The 23,600-nt window shown below is 39.5% G+C and overlaps 1 protein-coding gene across 2 annotated transcripts in view; it reads right to left on the bottom strand.

Annotated features, from left to right (window-relative positions):
- Nucleotides 1-8,210: 8,210 nt before the first annotated feature.
- The window catches only part of gnrhr4 (gonadotropin releasing hormone receptor 4), a 148,057-nt gene continuing 132,667 nt past the window's right edge, over nt 8,211-23,600 (bottom strand). Inside the window, exons 4-5 of one of the 2 annotated variants that reach the window (XM_061894799.1) lie at nt 8,882-9,017; nt 8,641-8,789 (exon numbers count right to left, since the gene is read on the bottom strand). In XM_061894799.1, the coding sequence (XP_061750783.1) occupies nt 8,789; nt 8,882-9,017 (137 nt within the window). In that variant the 3' untranslated portion in view covers nt 8,641-8,788. Of the gene's footprint in view, nt 9,018-23,600 lie in introns of both variants that reach the window. The other variant, XM_061894797.1, reaches the window with a different exon arrangement.

Raw genomic sequence — 23,600 nt, 5'->3', positions numbered from 1 at the left:
GGTCCCAAATGATCTCAGTAAGATATTACAGCTTTTTGCTGAGATTTTATGACCTATATTGAGTAAAACATGCTTGAAACTAGAATATCAACAGATGCAAAGCTGTGACATTAACACTCACAAGTATGAAGATACTTTTTTAAAGTAATAATTTCTTACTTCAAGCATAAAAAAAAAATCATGTCAAGATAATGGCACTAGCATTTACTTAATTTAAGTATATTTTTCAACATATTGAGTAAAAAGGTCTCATTTATTTTTCTAAGAAGAAAAATGCACTTGTTATTAGTGAGAATATACTTTTTTTAAGGTATTTTTGGGTTCATTGAGGTTAACTAATTTTACTTGTTCTGGAAAGGCTTGAGAAGCCACATTTTCTTGTTCTACTGGCAGATCATTTTGCTTAGTGATCGAAGTGGTGCTCAGCTAAACCAACATTGCTACTGGGCAGCAAGCGGCGTGCAAACTAAGTACGCAAGGGGCCTAGATCCCAACACTAAAAGCAGTTACAAGCAAAAAATCAAACTTTGTTATAGAATCGATCCCCAGGCGTTATTAAAAAAACTTTCATCGAGCGATCCCAAGGAATATGTCGAACTATCTGGTGCGCCAGACATCATTTTACACGACAAAACAGATGAAAGCTTGGAAAAGCTTGGAGGTCTACAACTTCATTGGATGTGGCTGTGTCAAGGAAATTGTTATCAAGATTCTCCTGGATAAATATACATTGTTTTTGTTCCGGTAAGGTTGCATTTTATGATTGAACTTCGCGTTTTGGAGGGGACACGTCCATGCAAACAAAACTGTAGCACTTGATAGCCTTTATGTTAAAAACTCATAAAGATAATCAAAGGCACCACTGAAGACCTGGCTGGAATACAGAGTTATTGCTAATCAGTTTGGAGTAGGGTTGTCCTGATACCAAAAATGTATTACCGGTACCAAAATGTATATCGATATTTTTCCAAATAAAGGGAACTACGAAAAATTGTAATATTGGCTTTATTTTAGCAGAATATCATTATTGCATTAAACAATCAGTCAAAGAACAATTTTACAAGGTTAAAATATAAATTAAAAACCTTGAAATGGCCTCGATCCTGAAGGGAAAGTCTTCGCTGGGCTCCTCGACCACAGTCTGCACCGGAGCAGAACAGCAGGACAAGTGTAAAAACTACATTATTACCTGTCACTATTCAAACTCCTTGTGCAGATCTGAATGTTCATTATTAACATGTTCACCTTAGTTTCAAACAAAGGTGGTAATACTAATCGCCGCATTTGGTGAGGTGTGTTTTAAAGCAGCAGTTGTGAGAGTAGCGTATGTGAGCGCCCCTTGAAGAATGGCAGTATTTGGGGATAGTGACGTAAGTAAGTGGGCAAGTAAGGAGAGGTAGCGCTGGTTTGTGAAGGAGTGTCAATAGCATGGTGGATGTTCGGATGTGCCCTGTGGAAATTATATATAAAATGACCAAGTTGTGACTAATCGACGGCCTCGTCATTCCGACCAAAGTGAAAGGTCTCCCCTGCTCTCCTCGACCACGGTCTGGAGCTGACAAGCAGGAAAGGTGTAAAACAGTCCTTGCAACACGGTGCCTCTTTGTTTAAAGTGTCACTTTTATTGTTAGTTTTGAAGTCCAAATACTTCCATATTCTTCTTCACCACCTCTTTATCAACCAGTAAAATTGTACTTTTTTGTGTTAGTTTTGAAGTCCAAATACTTCCATATTGTACTTCAAACACACACTCGTTATCAACCTGTAAAATTTTAGTTTTTATTATCAGTTTTGAAGTCCAAATACCTCCATATTGTACTTCACACACTCATTATTAACGATTAGAATTGTAGTTCTTTGCTATTCTTCCTCTACAAAATGTTATAGCTTGTATGCACTTTTTGTGTGTGTTTTGACACACTTAACAGCATGCGCCACAAAGCGGCATTCGGATGAAAGAACGGTTCCCGTACTTTTCAAAGGCGGTTGGGGAAGACTCTCACCTCCAGGGTCCTCGGACCAGCAATCACTGACATGACAGCTGCGTTTATGGTTCTGAACAATAATTTATTTTTCAATATGCGTTTCTTTTTGTGTTTTTCAGCCATCGTCCTTGAGTCAGTCTCGCTCTCGCTCGGTCTCCAACTTCTTTCTCCTCTCCGGGTGCTGCCTTTTAACAGAGCGACAAGTGATTAGATAATCAGACCCAAGTGGGCCATCTAAGCACCTGTCGCTCATCTCAAAGCCAGTCCTGGCACAAAACCGCTTGGTTGCAGGTCCGCAGGCCACGCCCCCGCCCCCTTTTACAGTGGTATAGTACCGATTTCAGATGAATATACCGCAATACTTTATTGGTACCGTTACAACCCTAGTTTGGAGTGCATAAATTCAGCGTCAAGAGGTTTGCTTATTATTCACCTTTAATACATCTGCTTCATTCTCTTTTATCACATTCGTATTTTGTCCGGGAGTCCGACTTAAACAGGTACTGTATTTTCCGCACTATAAGGCGCACCTAAAAACCTCAAATTTTCTCAAAAGCTGACAGTGCGCCTTATAATCCGGTGCGCCTTATATATGGACCAATATTAAGCCACAACAGGTCTCGCAACTACGATAAGCAGCCGCTGACTTCCTTTTCCCTCGTAGAAGAAGAAGCGCGTGGTGCATGCTGGGATAAATGACTGCGGGAAGCGTGCCTTTTCTGTTTGTTTATGTAAAGACCCCAAAATGTCTCCTATTTAGATACACGCTTACGACGCAGAGTTTAAACTCAAGGCGATCAGTCACACAGTAGAACACGGGAATAGAGCAGCAGCGAGAGAATTTATTGTTAACAGCAGTGACACTGACTCGTTTATGACAACTTCGACTAGACGGAGCCGGGCATGTTGGTTGCCGTATTCACCCAACTGTTTAATTTGGACACTGAAAAAGAAGAATTTGAGGGATTCGTGGATGAGTAATAACTTAATAAAGTGAGCTTTACATGTTTATTTTGTGTGTTGTGTTGAGTGACATTGTGTAAAATTTCGGTTCGGTACGTACCTCGGTTCAGAGGTCACGGTTCGGTTAATTTTCGGTCCAGTAAGAAAACAACAAAATATATATTTTTTTCATTATTTGTTTAACAAATTTGCTAAATCTTCCACCAAATATATTTTTCTTAGTGGAATATTTGATGTGAAGTAATCGGAAACTTGGATGGACTAATAATTCATAATAACATTGATTTTGATTGAATATTATGTTTAGAGAAATGACAGTTTGAAAGAAAAAAAAAACAGCTTTGTTTTATTCGTCAACTTTGCAATTTTTCTAAATTACATTGAGCCTTTTTTTTCTTTTCTTTTTGTCCTGTCCAGCTTCTCAGGCAAATCATATAGATGTTCAGATTTACTTTACTGGAAGAGAAGTGTAGAATACTTCTCTTGTTGCCTTATTTGAATTTGACTTTATTAAATTTATTTATATTATAATTTAGCGCAGCCGGGCCGGAGCAGGAGAGGATAGAAAGAAAAAAAAAGGAAGACAGAAGGGGAAATTGTGGGGATAAGAGGGGGATTAGACAGAGAGACAAAAACAACAACAGCAAACACAACAAAAACAACAAGAATAGAACAACACCAGCACATACGATATTACATTTAGCCTTGTAGCTTTTTTATTTCACTTTTGTTTATGTTTTTGTTTATTTTAATAGTATTTTTAGAATGTGCCGTGGGACTTTAAAACATTAGCTGTGGGCCGCAAATGGCCTCCGGGGCACACTTTTGACACCCCTGTGTCTGATAAATCTATGGGTAAAAAGCAGAGCCTGGCGACGCATGCGGGTTTATCATAACTCTCTCGCTCTCTGTCTCTGCCCCTCCCTCACGAATTTTGCTGCGTGCACCACTTTTCTTTTTGTTTTTAACCCCTTCTTAACCCTGAACGTACATTGAAAATACACGCCACCCTAATTTAAAATGCCGGACATTCGAGGCATTTAAGAAACTCCACCTGGACAGCTCTGCAAAGAGGACATATCCGGTGAAAAGAGGAGGTATGGTCAAACTATCATAGTCCAGTCGTTGCTAGCATGCCGTGTGTTGTTTTTCTGATTGATTGAAACTTTTATTAGTAGATTGCACAGTACAGTACATATTCCGTACAATTTACCACTAAATGGTAACACCTGAATAAGCCTTGGTGTGCATTGTTTACACAACGTGCGGTGCGCTACTTAATATGTCTGTGTCTTTTGGTACACCTCCAAACCAAAACCCCCGTATTGAAACAGTTCAATACAAATACAAGTACCGTTACACCCCTAATATATATATATATATATATATATATATATATTTCAACCCAATGCGGGCCCCAAGTCAAAAAGTTTGGGGACCCCTTATCTACATATTTAAGCTATATTTAAACTAGTGTGGGTGGCGCTGGGAGCAGGTGTGTCAAGAATCCTGCTCAAGGACACAACAGCAGTGTCTTGGATGGCGGAAGCAGGAATGGAACCTTGAACCCTCAAGTTGCTGGCACGGCTGCTTTACCAACCAAGCCATGCCGCCACTAATATAGAGCATTTTTCTTGGAGAAAGCCAAAATGTTGCCTAGAACACTTTGAGCACACACTCCCCTGACCACCACTTGGAGTCGCTCATATTTAATGAGCCAGCCGTGGTGCAAGGCAAATTCTAAGAATACCGCTTGAAATGTCAACCCCAGTCAAGACTAGGCATCCACTTGGTCAGATGCTCCAGGCTGTAGTTACCATGGCAACACTGACGATGCTAATGTATATGTTGACTTTTACGCTTCTGTCAATCATCTTTCACTCCTGTCAGGTGCCATGCTAAAAGTGGCCCCACCTGTTCCAGTGATGACCACATTATTTCTAAAAGGTACAGGTGGTACAAACCCCGTTTCCATATGAGTTGGGAAATTGTGTTAGATGTAAATATGAACGGAATACAATGATTTGCAAATCCTTTTCAACCCATATTCAGTTGAATGCACTACAAAGACAAGATATTTGATGTTCAAACTCATAAACTTTATTTTTTTTTGCAAATAATAATTAACTTAGAATTTCATGGCCCTGCGATGAGGTGGCAACTTGTCCAGGGTGTACAGCTCCTTCCTCCCGATTGTAGCTGAGATAGGCGCCAGCGCCCCCCGCGACCCCAAAAGGGAATATCTGGTAGAAAATGGATGGATGGATTCATGGCTGCAACACTTGCCAAAGTAGTTTGGAAAGGGCATGTTCACCACTAGGTAACATCACCTTTTCTTTTAATAACACTCAATAAATGTTTGGGAACTGAGGAAACTAATTCTTAAAGCTTTGAAAGCGGAATTCTTTCCCATTTTTGTTTTATGTTGCCCTTCAGTCGTTCAACAGTCCAGGGTCTCCGCTGTTGTATTTTACGTTTCATAATGCACCACACATTTTCGATGGGAGACAGGTCTGGACTGCAGGCAGGCCAGGAAAGTACCCGCACTCCTTTTTTACAAAGCCACGCTGTTGTAACACGTGCTGAATGTGGATTGGCATTGTCTTCCTGAAATAGGCAGGGGTGTAAAAAAGACGGCGCTTAGATGGCAGCATATGTTGTTCCAAAACCTGTATGTACCTTTCAGCATTAATGGTGCCTTCACAGATGTGTAAGTTACCCATGCCTTGGGCACTAATGCACCCCCATACCATCACAGATGCTGGCTTTTGAACTTTGTGTCGAAAACAGTCTGGATGGTTCGCTTCCCCTTTGGTCCGGATGACATGATGTCGAATATTTCCAAAAACAATTTGAAATGTGGACTCGTCAGACCACAGAAAACTTTTCCACTTTCCATCAGTCCATTTTAGATGATCTCGGGCCCATTGAAGCTGGCTGCGTTTCTGGATGTTGTTGATAAATGGCTTTCGCTTTACATAGTAGAGCTTTAACTTGCACTTACAGATGTAGCGACAAACTGTATTTAGCGACAGTGGTTTTCTGAGGTGTTCCAGAGCCCATGTGGTGATATCCTTTAGAGATTGATGTTGGTTTTTGATAAAGTGCCGTCTGAGGGATCGAAGGTCCATCCATCCATCCATCATCTTCCGCTTATCCGAGGTCGGGTCGCGGGGGCAGCAGCCTAAGAAGGGAAGCCCAGACTTCCCTATCTCCAGCCACTTCGTCTAGCTCTTCCCGGGGAATCCCGAGGCGTTCCCAGGCCAGCCGGGAGACATAGTCTTTCCAACGTGTCCTGGGTCTTCCCCGTGGCCTCCTACCAGCTGGACGTGCCCTAAACACATCCCTAGGGAGGCGTTCGGGTGGCATCCTGACCAGATGCCCGAACCACCTCATCTGGCTCCTCTCGATGTGGAGGAGCAGCGGCTTTACGTTGAGCTCCTCCCGGATGGCAGAGCTTCTCACCCTATCTCTAAGGGAGAGCCCCGCCACCCGGCGGAGGAAACTCATTTCGGCCGCTTGTACCCGTGATCTTATCCTTTCGGTCATGACCCAAAGCTCATGACCATAGGTGAGGATGGGAACGTAGATCGACCGGTAAATTGAGAGCTTTGCCTTCCGGCTCAGCTCCTTCTTCACCACAACGGATCGATACAACGTCCGCATTACTGAAGACGCCGCACCGATCCGCCTGTCGATCTCACGATCCACTCTTCCCCCACTCGTGAACAAGACTCCTAGGTACTTAAACTCCTCCACTTGGGGCAGGGTCTCCTCCCCAACCCGGAGATGGCACTCCACCCTTTTCCGGGCGAGAACCATGGACTCGGACTTGGAGGTGCTGATTCTCATTCCGGTCGCTTCACACTCGGCTGCGAACCGATCCAGTGAGAGCTGAAGATCCCGGCCAGATGAAGCCATCAGGACTACATCATCTGCAAAAAGCAGAGACCTAATCCCGTGGCCACCAAACCGGAACCCCTCAACGCCTTGACTGCGCCTAGAAATTCTGTCCATAAAAGTTATGAACAGAATCGGTGACAAAGGACAGCCTTGGCGGAGTCCAACCTTCACTGGAAACGTGTCCGACTTACTGCCAGCAATGCGGACCAAGCTCTGACACTGATCATACAGGGAGCGGACTGCCACAATAAGACATTCCGATACCCCATACTCTCTGAGCACTCCCCACAGGACTTCCCGAGGGACACGGTCGAATGCCTTCTCCAAGTCCACAAAGCACATGTAGACTGGTTGGGCAAACTCCCATGCACCCTCAAGAACCCTGCCGAGAGTATAGAGCTGGTCCACAGTTCCACGACCAGGACGAAAACCACACTGTTCCTCCTGAATCCGAGGTTCGACTATCCGGCGAAGCCTCCTCTCCAGTACACCTGAATAAACCTTACCGGGAAGGCTGAGGAGTGTGATCCCACGATAGTTGGAACACACCCTCCGGTCCCCCTTCTTAAAGAGAGGGACCACCACCCCGGTCTGCCAATCCAGAGGTACCGCCCCCGATGTCCACGCGATGCTGCAGAGTCTTGTCAACCAAGACAGCCCCACAGCATCCAGAGCCTTAAGGAACTCCGGGCGGATCTCATCCACCCCCGGGGCCTTGCCGCCGAGGAGCTTTTTAACTACCTCAGCGACCTCAGCCCCAGAAATAGGAGAGTCCACTACAGATTCCCCAGGCACCGCTTCCTCAAAGAAAGACGTGTTGGTGGGATTGAGGAGGTCTTCGAAGTATTCCCTCCACCGAAGGTCATGGTCATTCAATGTTGGTTTCCGGCCAAGCCGCTTACGTGGAGTGATTTCTCCAGATTCTCTGAACCTTTTGATGATATTATGGACAGTAGATGTTGAAATCCCTAAATTTCTTGCAATTGCACTTTGAGAAACGTTGTTCTTAAACTGTTTGACTATTTGCTCACGCAGTTGTGGACAAAAGGGTGTACCTCGCCCCATCCTTTCTTGTGAAAGACTGAGCATTTTTTGGGAAGCTGTTTTTATACCCAATCATGGCACCCACCTGTTCCCAATTAGAGGGCACACATGTGGGATGTTCCAAATAAGTGTTTGATGAGCATTCCTCAACTTTATCAGTATTTATTGCCACCTTTCCCAACTTCTTTGTCACGTTCTGCTTGCATCAAATTTTAAAGTTAATGATTATTTGCAAAAAGAAAAAAATGTTTATCAGTTTGAACATCAAATATGTTTTCTTTGTAGTGCATTCAACTGAATATGGGTTGAAAAGGATTTGCAAATCATTGTATTCCGTTTATATTTACATCTAGCACAATTTCCCAACTCATATGGAAACGGGGTTTGTATACAGATGGTTGTGGAAAAGTGCTCCTCAGACTGGTTTCCAAACTACATGCAACATGAGACCTCCGCACCCTTATATGTCAAAAGAGCAGCGACACACAACACTCGGCAGTGGTTTGTCCAATCGTAACAAAACTCAAATCAGTCAATCAGCAGAATAATGCTGCGTGATGACTTGAGTGGATCGAAAATAAATGATTGACTGACCTTTGTTTCTGATAAAAGAGCAAGTGGAACAGTGAGATCATGGTCATTAGGGCAGCAGAAGACTTTAAATCTCGCTAATGGGCACAATTGACCTGGAGGCGCTTTTGCTGCTGCTGTTGTCGCTTCTTTCCTCCGTGTCTGTGTGGCCGCCACCTGAGGCCACCTGCCTGCGGCAGGACAGGCGTGTCATGTGCATGACACAATTGTTGTTTTCGGAAGTGATCTGTGTGTTGGAGCTTCGGCAGTACTTCTTCATGCCCTTGTGGAGATGAATGGTGAACAGGCCGTAGGTGATGGGGTCTAGACAGGCGTTAAAGAGGCCAAAGATGAACAGCATGTGAGTGAGCGAATGGGAGACCGTCTCCTCCATTTTTTCGGGAAACAACCAATACCACAGGCCTAGCAGGTAATACGGGGTCCAGCAGATGATGAAAGATGTCACGATGACAATGCTCATCTTGAGAGTTCTCATTCGGGCTTTGGGGATGTTGTTGTGGGACCGGCGAAGGTGAACATCTCTGGACAGCACTGCAAGAGAACACAACAATTGATTTGCTTTAGGAAGGTCAATCAATCAATCAATGTTTACTCATATAGCCCTGAATCAAGAGTGTCTCAAAGGAGTGCACAAGCCACGACGACATCCTTGGCACAGATCCCATATTAGGGCAAGAACAATGTTGGGGGGAACGCAGATGTGGGACCGGTGCAATGAACGTCGAGTGGATCTAACATAATATTGTGTAGGGTCATCCGAAGTTTATCTATACCAGGGCTCACCAACCTTTTTGAAACCAAGAGCTACGTTTTGGGTACTGATTAATGCGAAGGGCTACCAGTTTGATACACACTTAAATAAATTGCCAGAAATAGCCAATTTGCTCAATTTACCTTTAATAAATAAATCTACACATATAAAAAATGGGTATTTCTGTCCGTCATTCCATCGTACATTTGTTTTCCTTTTACGGAAGGTTTTTTGTAGAGAATAAATGATGAAAAAAACACTTAATTGAACGGTTTAAAGGAGGAGAAATCAGGAAAAAAATTAAAATTAAATTTTGAAACATAGTTTATCTTCAATTTCGACTCTTTAAAATTTAAAATTCAACCGTAAAAAATGAAGGGAAAAACTAGCTAATTCGAATCTTTTTGAAAAAATTAAAAAAATTATTTATGGAACATCATTAGTAACTTTTCCTGATTAAGATTAATTTTAGAATTTTGATGACATGTTTTAAATAGGTTAAAATCCAATCTGAACTTTGTTAAAATATATAACAAATTGGACCAAACTATATGTCTAACAAAGACAAATCATTATTTCTTCTAGATTTTCCAGAACAAAAATTTTAAAAGAAATTCAAAAGACTTTGAAATAAGATTTAAATTTGATTCCACAGATTTTCTAGATTTGCCAGAATATTTTTATTTTATTTTAATCATAATAAATTTGAAGAATTATTTCACAAATATTATTCGTCGAAAAAACAAGCTAAAATGAAGAATTAAATTAAAATGTATTTATTATTCTTTACAATTAAAAAAAATTGTCAGGAAAGAAGAGGAAGGAATTTAAAAGGTAAAAAGGTATATGTGTTTAAAAATCCTAAAATCATTTTTGAGGTTTTATTTTTTTCTCAAAATCTGTATTTCTGAAAGTTATAAGAAGCGAAGTAAAAAAAATAAATGAATGTATTTAAACAAGTGAAGACCAAGACTTTAAAATATTTTCTTGGATTTTCAAATTCTATTTGAGTTTTGTCTCTCTTAGATTTAAAAATGTCGAGCAAAGCGAGACCAGCCTGCGAGTAAATAAATACAATTTAAAAAATAGAGGCAGCTCACTGGTAAGTGCTGCTATTTGAGCTATTTTTAGAACAGGCCAGCGGGCTACTCATCTGGTCGTTACGGGCGACCTGGTGCCCGCGGGCACCGCGCTGGTGACCCCTGATCTATACAATTGTCCCTCGTTTATCGCCACAAATTGGTTCGAGAACCGACAGTGGTAAACTAATTTCCGTGAAATTGGATTATTATTAATACAAATAATATGGTCACAGTTGGAACATAAATGAATTGTTTATAACCTATGTGTCAAAGTGAATGATCTATGGCCCCCGGAGTGATATCTGATTATTATTTTTAACCGGCCCGCAGGCCACAGCCACCTGCTGCTGTGTTGCACGCACCAATACTCCATCAGTGTTGGTGCCTGGACTTTTCACAACGGGGTCAGAAGGTGTTTGTTCTATTTTTGGCCAAAGGAAAACAAAGAAAACAATCTGAAGTCATCTTTATTTTTTAGTTTTAACGCTATGATTTTAATAGTCCTGCCCACGTGTGCACAGATCCTCCATGTGGCCTCTGAGCTAAAATGAGTTTGACATCCCCGGATTATAACTTTCTAAAAATATTTTTGGACCTTGAAACATCAAAATAATATTGAAGTCACATTTACACTCATTTCAACCAATTACAGTACTCACCAGTAGGGATGGGCACCGTTCACATTTGAACCAATACAGTACCAATTCCCGGTATCTAGTAATTGATACCGGTACTCAATGGTACAAATTTTTTGTACTTTTGTGTTTGGTAATACATATTAATATAATGTCTAATATTTATTGCAACATTTAAAAAAAATGAGCTGATTATGATAACTGCTGTCCAGTTGTTATTTATTGTTTTATTATCACATTTCTGAGTCTCATAGTTCAAGATGTTAGATTAGATAGTGTGTAGTTTATAGTGTGTTGGCCAGTCAGTTAAGTCATTGTTGAATCGAGTCTTTTGTTGCGCTCGAAAGTGTGTTCATACTGTAAGTATTGTACTTATTTCGCACCAGCTGTTTGTTTGTAACGTACATCTTAGGTGTAGTTTTCATTAATAAATTTGGAGATGTTGAAATCCCCATGTAAAATCGCTAATGCTAATCAGTAGCATGTCAATAGCAAAACCAATGTATGTTAGCATCAAGCTAGCACATTTTTTCGAAAAGTGGAGCCTTACGTTATGTACGTTGGAGCATTTTATTTTTTATTAGTTGGCAATTGGAAATTGCAACATTACCCGGAGGTCGTTTGGCTGTGTCGGCTTTCAGTGCTGCTGGAGTGATCGCCATTTGCCGAAATGTGAAGAGCTGGCTTAGTCAGCCGCCGGGTGTAACGTCACGCGAAATCTAGGTATCATAAGATGGCACCATTGGATTTACATAAATCTGTGCCTGGTAGGACCAGCGGGATTTGGCCTGTGCCAAAAATTGTACAGGATTCGATACACAGATTGAGTACCTGTCCCTATTTACTGGTAGCCTGGAGACACCTCCAAGCGTCATTTCTACACAGTCAATAAAACATGGCCATTTTGTGGAAATACATTGTCACATCCTGGGTAATTCCTCTAACATAAATTTGGGCTTCAATGTGCTGATACCACAGGAATTAGCAGTGTTGTTAGCATTGCATGTATTAAGAGGTATGTGTGCTATAGCTATGGGTTGTTCTTTCCCTTGGCCTCAGTCAGGACCCCCTCTCCAGGGGCCCAGGCTGAGACCAATTTTATTTTCTCTCCCCCATTATTTACCTGTATCTCACCTTTTTTGTTAGGGGCGCCGGAAGTTGGCAGACCCGTCAGCTATCCTGTTCTGTCTCCCTGTAACGTTTGTCTGATCTTAAATGGGATTGTGCTGAAAATGTTAATTTCCCCTCGGGGATTAATAAAGTGGTTCTGATTCAGATTCTGATTCGGCTAGTGTGGAGAGAACGAGGCGAAGATGAAGTGCATCAAAAAGTTGTTCTACCAAAAGTTGGTCAACTTGATTATGGCAGTGGAGATAGCACCAAAATTAGCGACCGCGTTGTTAGAATTGTTCATCGTTAACCCAAAAATAGAAGTACCGCTTGGTGAATATCTTTTTCGATTGCCACAACATAATAGAAAATAAGCTAACAGTTTCTTATATTGGATCTTATCAGTAAACATTTTGTCTTCTTTGCTTAACCCATTTCATAATTTAGTTCCACATACTAAAGTACCAGTACAGTGGAAAAACAAGTTTACTTTATATGCTTAATTGTGTTTCATTATATCCTTTAAACCATATCCAAGTGTATTTACAAACCCCGTTTCGATATGAGTTGGGAAATTGTGTTAGATGTAAATATAAAACGGAATATAATGATTTGCAAATCCTTTTCAACACATATTCAGTTGAATGAACTCCAAAGACAAGATATTTGATGTTCAAACTCATAAACTTTATCAAAATGTTTTGCAAATAATAATTAACTTCGAATTTCATTGCTGCAACACGTACCAAAGTAGTTGGGAAAGGGCATGTTCACCACTGTGTTACATCACCTTTTCTTTTAATAACACTTAATAAATGTTTGGGAACTGAGGAAACTAATTGTTGAAGCTTTGAAAGTGAAATTCTTTCCCATTGTTATTTTATGTAGAGCTTCAGTCGTTCAACAGACCGGGGTCTCCGCTGTCGTATTTTACGCTTCATAATGCGCCACACATTTTCGATGGGAGACAGGTCTGGACTGCAGGCGGGCCAGGAAAGTACCCGCACTCCTTTTTTACGAAGCCACGCTGTTGTATCACGTCTGAAAGTGGCTTGGCATTGTCTTGCTGAAATAAGCAGGAGCGTCCATGAAAAAGACGGCGCTTAGATGGCAGCATATGTTGTTCAAAACCTGTATGTACCTTTCAGCATTAATGGTGCCTTCACAGAAGTGTAAGTTACCCATGCCTTGGGCACTAATGCACGCCCATACCATCACAGATTCTGACTTTTGAACTTTGCATCGATAACAGTCTGAATGGTTCGCTTCCACTTTGGTCCGGATGACACAATGTCGAATATTTCCAAAAACAATTTGAAATGTGGACTCGTCAGACCACAGAACACTTTTGCACTTTGCATCAGTCCATCTTCGATGATATCAGGCCCAGAGAAGCCGGCAGCGTTTGTGGATGTTGTTGATAAATGGCTTTCGCCTTGCATAGTAGAGCTTTAACTTGCACTTACAGATGTAGCGACAAACTGTATTTAGGGACAGTGGTTTTCTGAGGTGTTCCTGAGCCCATGTGGTGATATCCTTTAGAGATTGATGTCGGTTTTTGATACAGTGCCGTCTGAGGGATCGAAGGTCACAGTCATTCAATGTTGTCTGGCCATGCCGCCTACGTGGAGTGATTCATCCAGATTCTCTGAACCTTTCGATGATATTACGGACTGTGGATGTTGAAATCCCTAAATTTCTTGCAATTGCACTTTGAAAAACGTTCTTAAACTGTTTGACTATTTGCTCACTCAGTTGTGGACAAAGGGGTGTACCTCACCCCATCCTTTCTTGTGAAAGACTGAGCATTTTTTGGAAAGCTCTTTTTATATCCAATCATGGCACCCACCTGTTCCCAATTAGCCTGCACACCTGTGGGATGTTCCAAAAAAGTGTTTGATGAGCATTCCTCAACTTTATCAGTATTTATTGACACCTTTCCCAACTTCTTTGTCACGTGTTGATGACATCAAATTATTAAGGTAATGATTATTTGCAAAAAAAAATGTTTTATCAGTTTGAACATCAAATATGTTGTCTTTGTAGCATATTAAACTGAATATGGGTTGAAAATTATTTGCAAGTCATTGTATTCTGTTAATATTTACATCTAGCACATATTCCCAACTAATATGGAGATGGGGTTTGTACATGTTGTTATTATGCGGTCTGTTACTTATGTATGTTATGTTGCAGCTATTTATAATACTTCTTTCCAATTTGTTCTGGCCCAAAATAAATTGGCCCTTTGAAACATATCTTTGTCTTTGAGTGTTGTACGTAGACCACATTGCTTAGCAGAGTTCAGCGATCCAAATGCATGTCAGGTTGATCAACAGATTGTAAAATTCTCCAGTGCAATAACAATACTGAAATCAAGGCTAAAAATGCAATATATTAAAAAAAAAAACTAACTACTTACTTTTCACAGTAACACTTAATTTTTTTGGTGTAAGTAATGAAGTTACTTTTGAAATAAAGTAACTAGTTACTGGTTTTTCAGTAACTAACCCAACACTGATTATTGAACTATTTAGAGCTAGTTTATGTTGTATATTTTTAAGAGATTTCCAGTTAATATTATTACACCCAACATTCATATTTATTTCACCCTGTCTAATGTCTACTCTATCTATTTCTAATTGTGTTGGACTTTCTCTTTTGATTTTACCGGATATCATTATTTTAGTTTTGCTGAGATTCAAAGATAGTCTGTTTTTGTCAAACCCTCCTTTTAATTTGTTCATTATTATTATTCGTATTAGCGTCTGTGAGTTCTCTCCTGAACAAAACACAGTCATGCTATCTACAAATAATAAAAACTTTTAGTCCTTTGTAACTTTTCAAATGTTGTTTATATAAAGATTGAACAATTTTGGTCCCAGTGTTGATCCCTGGGGTTTGCCGCAAGATATATTTAGCGCTGTAGACGTATCTTCTCCTTGGTTGACATATTGCTTCCTGTTGGTTTGGTAGCTTCTTACCTAGCTCACGACCAGACCTCTGATGTCATATTGTTCTAAGTTGTTAATCAAGACATTTTGATTAATTTGGTCAAATGTTTGGAGTAAGTCCAGAAACACTGCACACACAGTTTACCATCTATTGCATTGATAATCTCTACCATTATTTCAATAAATGCAATTAATGTGGAAATTCTGTCTCTGTAAAAAATATGTAGCTTTAAACAACAAATCTGTGATGTAGTTAAACTGCAATATTTGAAGCGGAATATGGCAAGGGACGACTGTATATACATAACTCACATGCTGAGATAACTTTCATTTTATGAACTGGTATGCTCGCATTTGTCCATTCACATACTGACATTATGGAAACATCTTCCAGTCCTTTCATAGATTCGTACAAACATTCACAAAGCTAAGATGTTGATGTTTTGTTCAGATAGCAGTGCACATGTGTATTCCATTGTCCATTGTCCATTTGTGCCTGGCCCCTACAAATACATCTGTGTTTGAGTTTGAGTGATTTCGAACACGCATACATACAATTACAACATGCTACATCACAATTTCCAGTTTCTCTATTCAATATGTTTGAAAAGGAGAAGGAAGAAGCATAGTTTATTTAATCCTAACCCTTTTCCCTTTCAGAGCAATTGCCAACACTTGTCCTTTTCCAGTGTCTAAATTTATTGACAATATACATCATAAATAATAACATTAAAAACAAACTATTAATAGTAATTAGTGAAGTTGTATTTCGTTTTGTGAGATAAATAAGAAAATCAGTAAGTTCATAATGTTTATCAACAAAAAGTACATTGGTTGCGATCCTTACTTAATCCATTCAATAGTTTAATTCCACATACTGTATTTTTTGGACTATAAGTCGCAGTTTTTTTCATAGTTTGGCCAGGGGTGCAACTTATACTCAGGAGCGACTTATGTGTGAAATTATTAACACATTACCGTAAACTATCAAATAATATTATTTAGCTCAGACTAGACGTATAAGATTTCATGGGATTTAGCAATTAGGAGTGACAGATTGCTTGGTAAACGTATAGCATGTTCTATATGTTATAGTTATTTGAATGACTCTTACCATAATATGTTACGTTAACATACCAGGCACCTTCTCAGTTGGTTATTTATGCCTCATATAACGTACACTTATTCAGCCTGTTGGTCACTATTCTTTATTTATTTTAAATTGCCTTTCAAATGACTACTTTTGGTGTTGGGTTTTAGCAAATAAATTTCCCCCAAAAATGTGACTTATATATGCTTTTTTCCTTCTTTATTATGCATTTTCGGCAGGTGCGACTTATATTCCGGAGCGATTTATACTCCGAAAAATACAGTACATATAGACTAAAGATTTTAAGTGTTATATGTGCATACAAATATTTTTAATTATATTTTTCTCTAAAGTTATAGTTATTTTCTTTTGTTGAGAAGAATTGTTGTACGTTCGTGGGTAGTAGGTTATTGTTTGCTTTGTGCATAATTTTAGCTGTTTGCCAATTCACTATATCGTGGAATTTCAGTATTTTTGAATAAACAAATAAAAGCAGCTTCCATGAAATGCTCAATTCACATTCACAAACAAGGATGGAGTGAGCGGACTAAGCGACGTGGCTTTCCGGAGAAGTTTCAACATTTACTATCTTATAGATTTGAAAATAGCATCAAATACCTCAACTATTTGTCTTTTCTGAAGTCCACCAAAAGGACTTTGAGTTTGGAGTGACGACGTGTTATCCAGAGGTGTAGCGGAATGCTTTGACCGGGACGGCTAATTGTAGCGGCTAGCCGACACACGGAGCAATGCTATTTAGCCGGTGCTGCTAACGTGTCGCCCTGCAGCACACACGGGGGAAGGAGCCACGGAAAGCGGGGGAGTCTCCGGCGTTGGTGCCTGTAAACTGACGAGGACCCGGCTTTGACGACCACCAGGACGTACCAGAGAGGCCCGCTGTTCCCGTGCATCCTTTTATCTCTGAGTGACGGCAGGGGAGAGGCCCGGCTAGCAGCCAGCAGCAGCGACACCACCACCTCTCCACCTCACGGCGGCGAGACCGACAGCTTTCTCGCTGTGGCGAACGACATCAGCGGGACGATGAGGCCTGGCTAGTAGCCAGCAGCAGCGGCACCACCACCTCGCGGCGGCGAGACCGGCAGCTTTCTCGCGGCGGCAAGTGATGGCAGTGGCACGGCGAGAAAGAGGCCCAGCTAACCGCTGGCAGCAGCAGGGCCAACTAGCGGCGACGAGACCGGCAGGTGACGGAGGCGAGGCCCAAAAGAGGAGAGAGGCTAGCGCGAAGCTTGCCAGGCAGGACGGGACCTCATCGAAAGATCGGTGTCTTGGGCGTCAGACAACATCCACCCGGACAGGGCAGCAGCCAGGATCAACATGGGACCAAAGAAGGTGCTCTCTCCTGATGAAGGTGAGGAGGTGAGGAGATAAGGAGATCGCTCGAATTTCTGACAGCAGAAGTATCAGCTATCAAGCAATACCAACAGAGAATAATGCAGTGGGTGGAGGAGGTAAAAATGATACGCGTTGAGAATGGCGCAAAAGACCTACAAATAGAACAATTAACGGACCGAGTGGACGAGCTAGAACAGTACACAAGAATAAACGACGTTATTCTGACCGGGCTTAATATAAAGCCCCGTTCATATGCTCGGGCGTTGACCGCCAATGGTGGAAAGGAGCCCGGGACAAGTAGCAACGTCATGGAGTCCAAGGGTATACTAATGGACATTACAAATGTAGAAGCTTGCCACCCACTCCATAAGAAGAAGGATGGATCGGCACCAGCAATAATAATGAGGTTCGCCAATAGGAAACATAAAACTGCATTACTAAAACAAGGGAGGAAGTTAAAAGGAACAGATGTGTACATAAATGAACATTCAACAAAGAAAAACGCAGACATAGCCAGAAAAGCACGTAGTCTAAGAAAACAAGGCAAAATACAACAAACATGGACAGCAAACTGCAAGATATTTATTAAATGGAACACCTGGTTGTAGCATAAGGAAAATAGCAGAGCTGGATAAATATCAATAACGATAAATAAATTAAACACAACTATGACAGAAACAAACAATAATCATTCAGAAAAGAATATATAACCTTTTCCAGCAGTGATCATAACGGGACAGAATTGGACAGTGCTATAGATCCAGACACACCTTTTTTTTCTCCCATGGACAATAATTGTTTATATTATACAGAAGTACAATTCAACACCAACATTAATTCCAAAATCAAACTGTCAATTATTCATATTAACTGCAGAAGCTTGTATGCCAATTTTAACAATATGAAATCATTTTTGGAACAATTTAAAGAATCTTTCAAAATTATTGCTGTATCAGAGATATGGATGGATACAAAAAAAGGAATGGACTTTGGACTAGAAGGATATGAACTCAATTACACTATATTAATAGGTTAAATAAGAATGGAGGCGGAGTTGCTGTATATGTGATGAAGGACTTTCATTACAGGGTGGTAAAAAACATGTCACTAGCTATTGACAATGTTTTAGAGCAGGGGTAGGGAACCTATGGCTCTAGAGCCAGATGTGGCTCTTTTGATGACTGCATCTGGCTCTCAGATACATCTGAGCTGACATTGCTTAACACGATTAGTAATGAATAATTCCGCTGGTAATCGGTGTTAAAAATAACGTTCAACATATAAAACATTCTTATGCATTTTAATCCATCCATCGGTTTCAACCGCACCTGTTCAATAAGTCACATCAATGGTAAGAAGTCCATCCATCTATTCTCTACCGCTTGTCCCTTTTGTGGTCGCGGGGGTTGCTGGAGCCTATCTCAGCTGCATTTGGGCGGAAGGCGGTGTACAACCCTGGACAAGTCGCCACCTCATCACAGGGCCAACACAGATAGACAGACGACATTCACACTCACATTCACACACTAGGGCCAATTTAGTGTTGCGAAATAAGTATTTTATTTATTATTGGTTAGCTTCAGAATCAAAATGATATAAAATATAAGACTTATACTCTAAAAATGTAGGTCTTACTTAAAAAATGCATGCATTTAGTTGTATTCAGTGTTTAAACATATGATACGGCTCTCACGGTAATACACTTTAAAAAATGTGGCTTTCATGGTTCTCTCAGCCAAAAAGGTTCCCGAATCCTGTTTTAGAGTGTATAACCATTGAGATATGTCATGAAAAAAGTAGAAATGTATTGATCAGTTGTATATATAGAACACCCAACTCACGTATTGAAGGATTTGAAGACTGGATTAAGAGAACTTTTAATGGAATCAGTCAAAAAGTACTTTTTTTATGTGGAGACTTCAATATAGATCTCTTGAACCCCAATAAGCAAAAGTCCATTACTGATTTCATAGATACAATGTATAGTATGAGTTTGTATCCCCAAATCACAAGGCCAACCAGAATTGCAAGTCACATTTATTGATAATATCTTCACTAATGTCTTTGATAATAACAGAACAAGTGTACTGTTAACAACGGACATAAGTGACCATCTGCCAGTTTTTACTATTTATGACGGGAATTACAAGAAGAAGAACATTGACAAAAAGACATTTCAAAGAATATGCACAGAGAAAAGAATAATTTCCTTCAAGGAGGATCTGAGGAAACAAACTTGGGACAATGAATACAATGAAGATGATGTAGATGATGCATATGGGAATTTTTTCAAAACCTTTCAACACTTTATGATAAACATTGTCCTTGACAAGAACTTAGTAAGAAGCAAAAGAAAAACAACCAACCATGGATGACAAAAGGACTGAGAAATGCTTGTCACAAAAAAAACACATTATATCGAATATTTATAACACAGAGCTCTATAGAGGCAGAAAATAAGTATAAGAAATATAAAAACAAGCTAACTGGTATACTACAAACATCTAAGAGGGAATAATACAGTCAATTATTAAACAAGAACAGAAACAACATGAGAGCAACATGGGGCATCCTAAATAGCATCATCAAAAATGGTGCTAAGCAAGATTACCCCAAGTACTTTCTAGATGGAAATACAAAAAATGACAATAGAAACCAAATAGTTGAACGCTTTAATGATTACTTTGTTAATATCGGAAAAAATCTGGAACAAAGAATTCCAAATGCAGATGATGGGTCAGTTGAGAACTTGAGTGAGCTCATAGACAGAAATCCCAATTCCATGTTTCTTAAGAAGGTGACAAAAGAAGAAATAATCAAAATTGTAAAAAATTGTAAAACTAAGACCTCAACCGACTGTCATGGAATAGATATGGTAACGATAAAAAAAGTTATAGAAGACATTTCAGAACCTCTTACGTATATCAGTAACCTATCATTTCTAACCGGAAAATTCCCTGACAAAATTAAAGTTACAAAAGTTGTACCAATTTATAAGAATGGAAACGTACATCAGTTCACTAACTAAACACCAGTTTCATTATTTCCACAATTCTCCAAAATCATGGAAAAACTATTCAATAGCAGATTAGATAAATGTATCAACAAAAGTTGAACGTTCGTGGAGAACCAATTTGGATTTAGAGCAAATATCTCAACATCAATAGCAATAATCAAAATAACAGAGGAAATTACCAATGTAATAGACAGTAAAGAATGTGCAGCCGCAGTATTCATGGTTTAACAAAAGCATTTGACACAATTAATCATATTTTAATAGAAAAACTAGAATGATATGGCATCAGAGGTTTGGTATTGAACTGGGTAAGAAGCTATTTAACCAACAAGAAGCAATGAGTGAAGTTGGGTGAAAACATGTCAACACAGTTGGATATATCTTGTGGTGTACCCCAGGGATCAATACTGGGACCAAGATTGTTTGATCTTTATATAAACCACATTTGTAAAGTTACAAAGGACTTGAAGTTAGTTTTATTTGCAGACGACACAACTGCTTTCTGTTCAGGAGAGAACACACAGAAGATATTACAAATAATAACGGTATAAATAAAGAAATTTAAAAAATGGTTTGATAAAAACAGACTATCTTTGAATCTCAGTAAAACTAAAATAATGCTATTTGGTAACAGTTAAAAAGAGCACCAGACACGAATACAAATAGACGGAGTAGATATTGAAAGGGTAAAAGAAACCAGATTTTTGGGAGTACTAATAGATGATAAAATGAACTGGAAATCTCATATACAAAACATACAACATAAAGTGGCAAACAGGATTTCAATAATGAATAAAGCAAAATACGTCCTGGGCCAAAAATCACTTTATATTCTCTACTGTTCGCTAGTGTTACCATATCTGAGTTATTGTGCAGAAATATGGGGAAATAACTACAAATGAGCGCTACATTCTTTAACTGTGTTACAAAAAAGATCAATTAGAAAAATACATAATGTTGGATATAGAGAACATACAAACCCTTTATTTATTGAGTCAAAAATATTAAAGCTCGATGATTTGGTAAAATTGCAAACAGCTATTATGATGTACAAAGTAAATTATAACCTGCTACCAAAGAATGTACAACAATTCTTCTCAACTAAAGAGGAGAAATATAACCTTAGAGGAAAATCGAATTTTAAACATTTGTATGCATGTACAACACTTAAAACTTTTAGCATATCAGTATGTGGAATTAAATCATGGAATAGATTAAGTAAATAAGTTAAACATTGTACTGATATGATCCAGTTTAAGAGGCTGTTCAAATTAATAGTGCTTACAAAGTACAAAGAAGAACAACTATGAGATAAACTTTCAACCTTATTGAAAATAAGATATTCTTCATCTCAGTATGTAGGTAATGACCGAATTAATTAATTACATGTTACAAAACTGTTGTATTACTCATTCACGGATGTCATTTTAATATTTTGCTGTAAAACGGGTCAGTAAATGAATGTATATATTTGTGCGCGTTCTGACGTGGGAAAGGGGTTGGATTAAATAAGCTTTGCTTCTTCATACTCCTTTTCGGACATGATGTGATGTAATATGAAATTGTCTGATGTATTGTGTTGTAAATGTGTTCATGTTCAAAATAAACTAAGAAAGAAAGAAAGAACGAAAAAAGAAAGAAAGGGTCACCATTTTGGGAACAAATGTGTGAGCAAGTTGTCGAACAGTTTAAGAACAACATTTGTCAAAGAACTATTGCAAGGAATTTAGGGATTTCACCATCCAAGGTCTCTAATATCATCAAAAGGTTCAAATAATATGGAGAAATAACTGCACGTAAGCTTTATTAATACTGACCTTCGATCCCTCAGGCGGTACTGCATCAAAAAGCGACAGTGTGTAAAGGATATCACCACATGGGCTCAGGAACAGTTGAGGACTGTTGAACAACTTGTGCTGTACATCAAGCAAGAAGGGGAAATAATTCCACCTGAAAATCTTCAAAAACTGGTCTCAGTTCCTAAACATTTACTGAGTGTTGTTAAAAGCCTATAATATAGGTTTTTTAAACATAAGATCATTGTCTCCTAAAACGTTGTTAGTTAATGATATTATCAGAGACAACAATCTTAACGTCATCGGTCTCAGCGAAACCTGGCTTAAACCAAACGACTTTTTTGCGCTAAATGAGGCATGTCCTCCTAACTTTACACATGCGCATATTGCCCGTCCGCTCAAAAGGGGTGGAGGGGTCGCACTAATATACAACGAAAACTTTAACCTTAGTCCTAACATAAATAATAAATATAAATCGTTTGAGGTGCTTACTATGAGGTCTGTCACACCGCTGCCTCTACACCTGGCTGTTATCTACCGCCCCCCAGGGCCCTATTCGGACTTTATTAATGAATTCTCAGAGTTCGTTGCTGATCTAGTGACACACGCCGATAATATAATCATAATGGGGGACTTTAATATCCATATGAATACCCCATCGGACCCACCGTGCGTAGCGCTCCAGACTGTAATTGATAGCTGTGGTCTCACACAAATAATAAATGAACCCACGCATCGCAACGGTAATACGATAGACCTAGTGCTTGTCAGGGGTATCACCGTTTCCAAAGTTACGATACTCCCGTATACTAAAGTATTGTCCGATCATTACCTTATAAAATTTGAGGTTCAGACGCATGTTCGTCAAACTAATAATAATAATAACTGCTATAGCAGCCGCAACATTAATACAGCCACAACGACAACTCTTGCTGACCTACTGCCCTCGGTAATGGCACCATTCCCAAAGTATGTGGGCTCTATTGATAACCTCACTAACAACTTTAACGACGCCCTGCGCGAAACCATTGATAACATAGCACCGCTAAAGTTAAAAAAGGCTCCAAAAAAGCGCACCCCGTGGTTTACAGAAGAAACTAGAGCTCAGAAATTATTATGTAGAAAGCTGGAACGCAAATGGCGCACGACTAAACTTGAGGTGCACCATCAAGCATGGAGTGATGGTTTAATAACTTATAAACGCATGCTTACCTTAGCTAAAGCTAAATATTACTCAAATCTCATCCACCGTAATAAAAACGATCCTAAATTTTTGTTTAGTACGGTAGCATCGCTAACCCAACAAGGGACTCCTTCCAGTAGCTCA

Source organism: Nerophis ophidion, linkage group LG03, assembly GCF_033978795.1.
Source record: "Nerophis ophidion isolate RoL-2023_Sa linkage group LG03, RoL_Noph_v1.0, whole genome shotgun sequence".
Lineage (NCBI taxonomy): Eukaryota > Metazoa > Chordata > Actinopteri > Syngnathiformes > Syngnathidae > Nerophis > Nerophis ophidion.
Note: the sequence above shows the minus strand (reverse complement) of the source record. Positions and strands in the feature narration are given on the sequence as shown.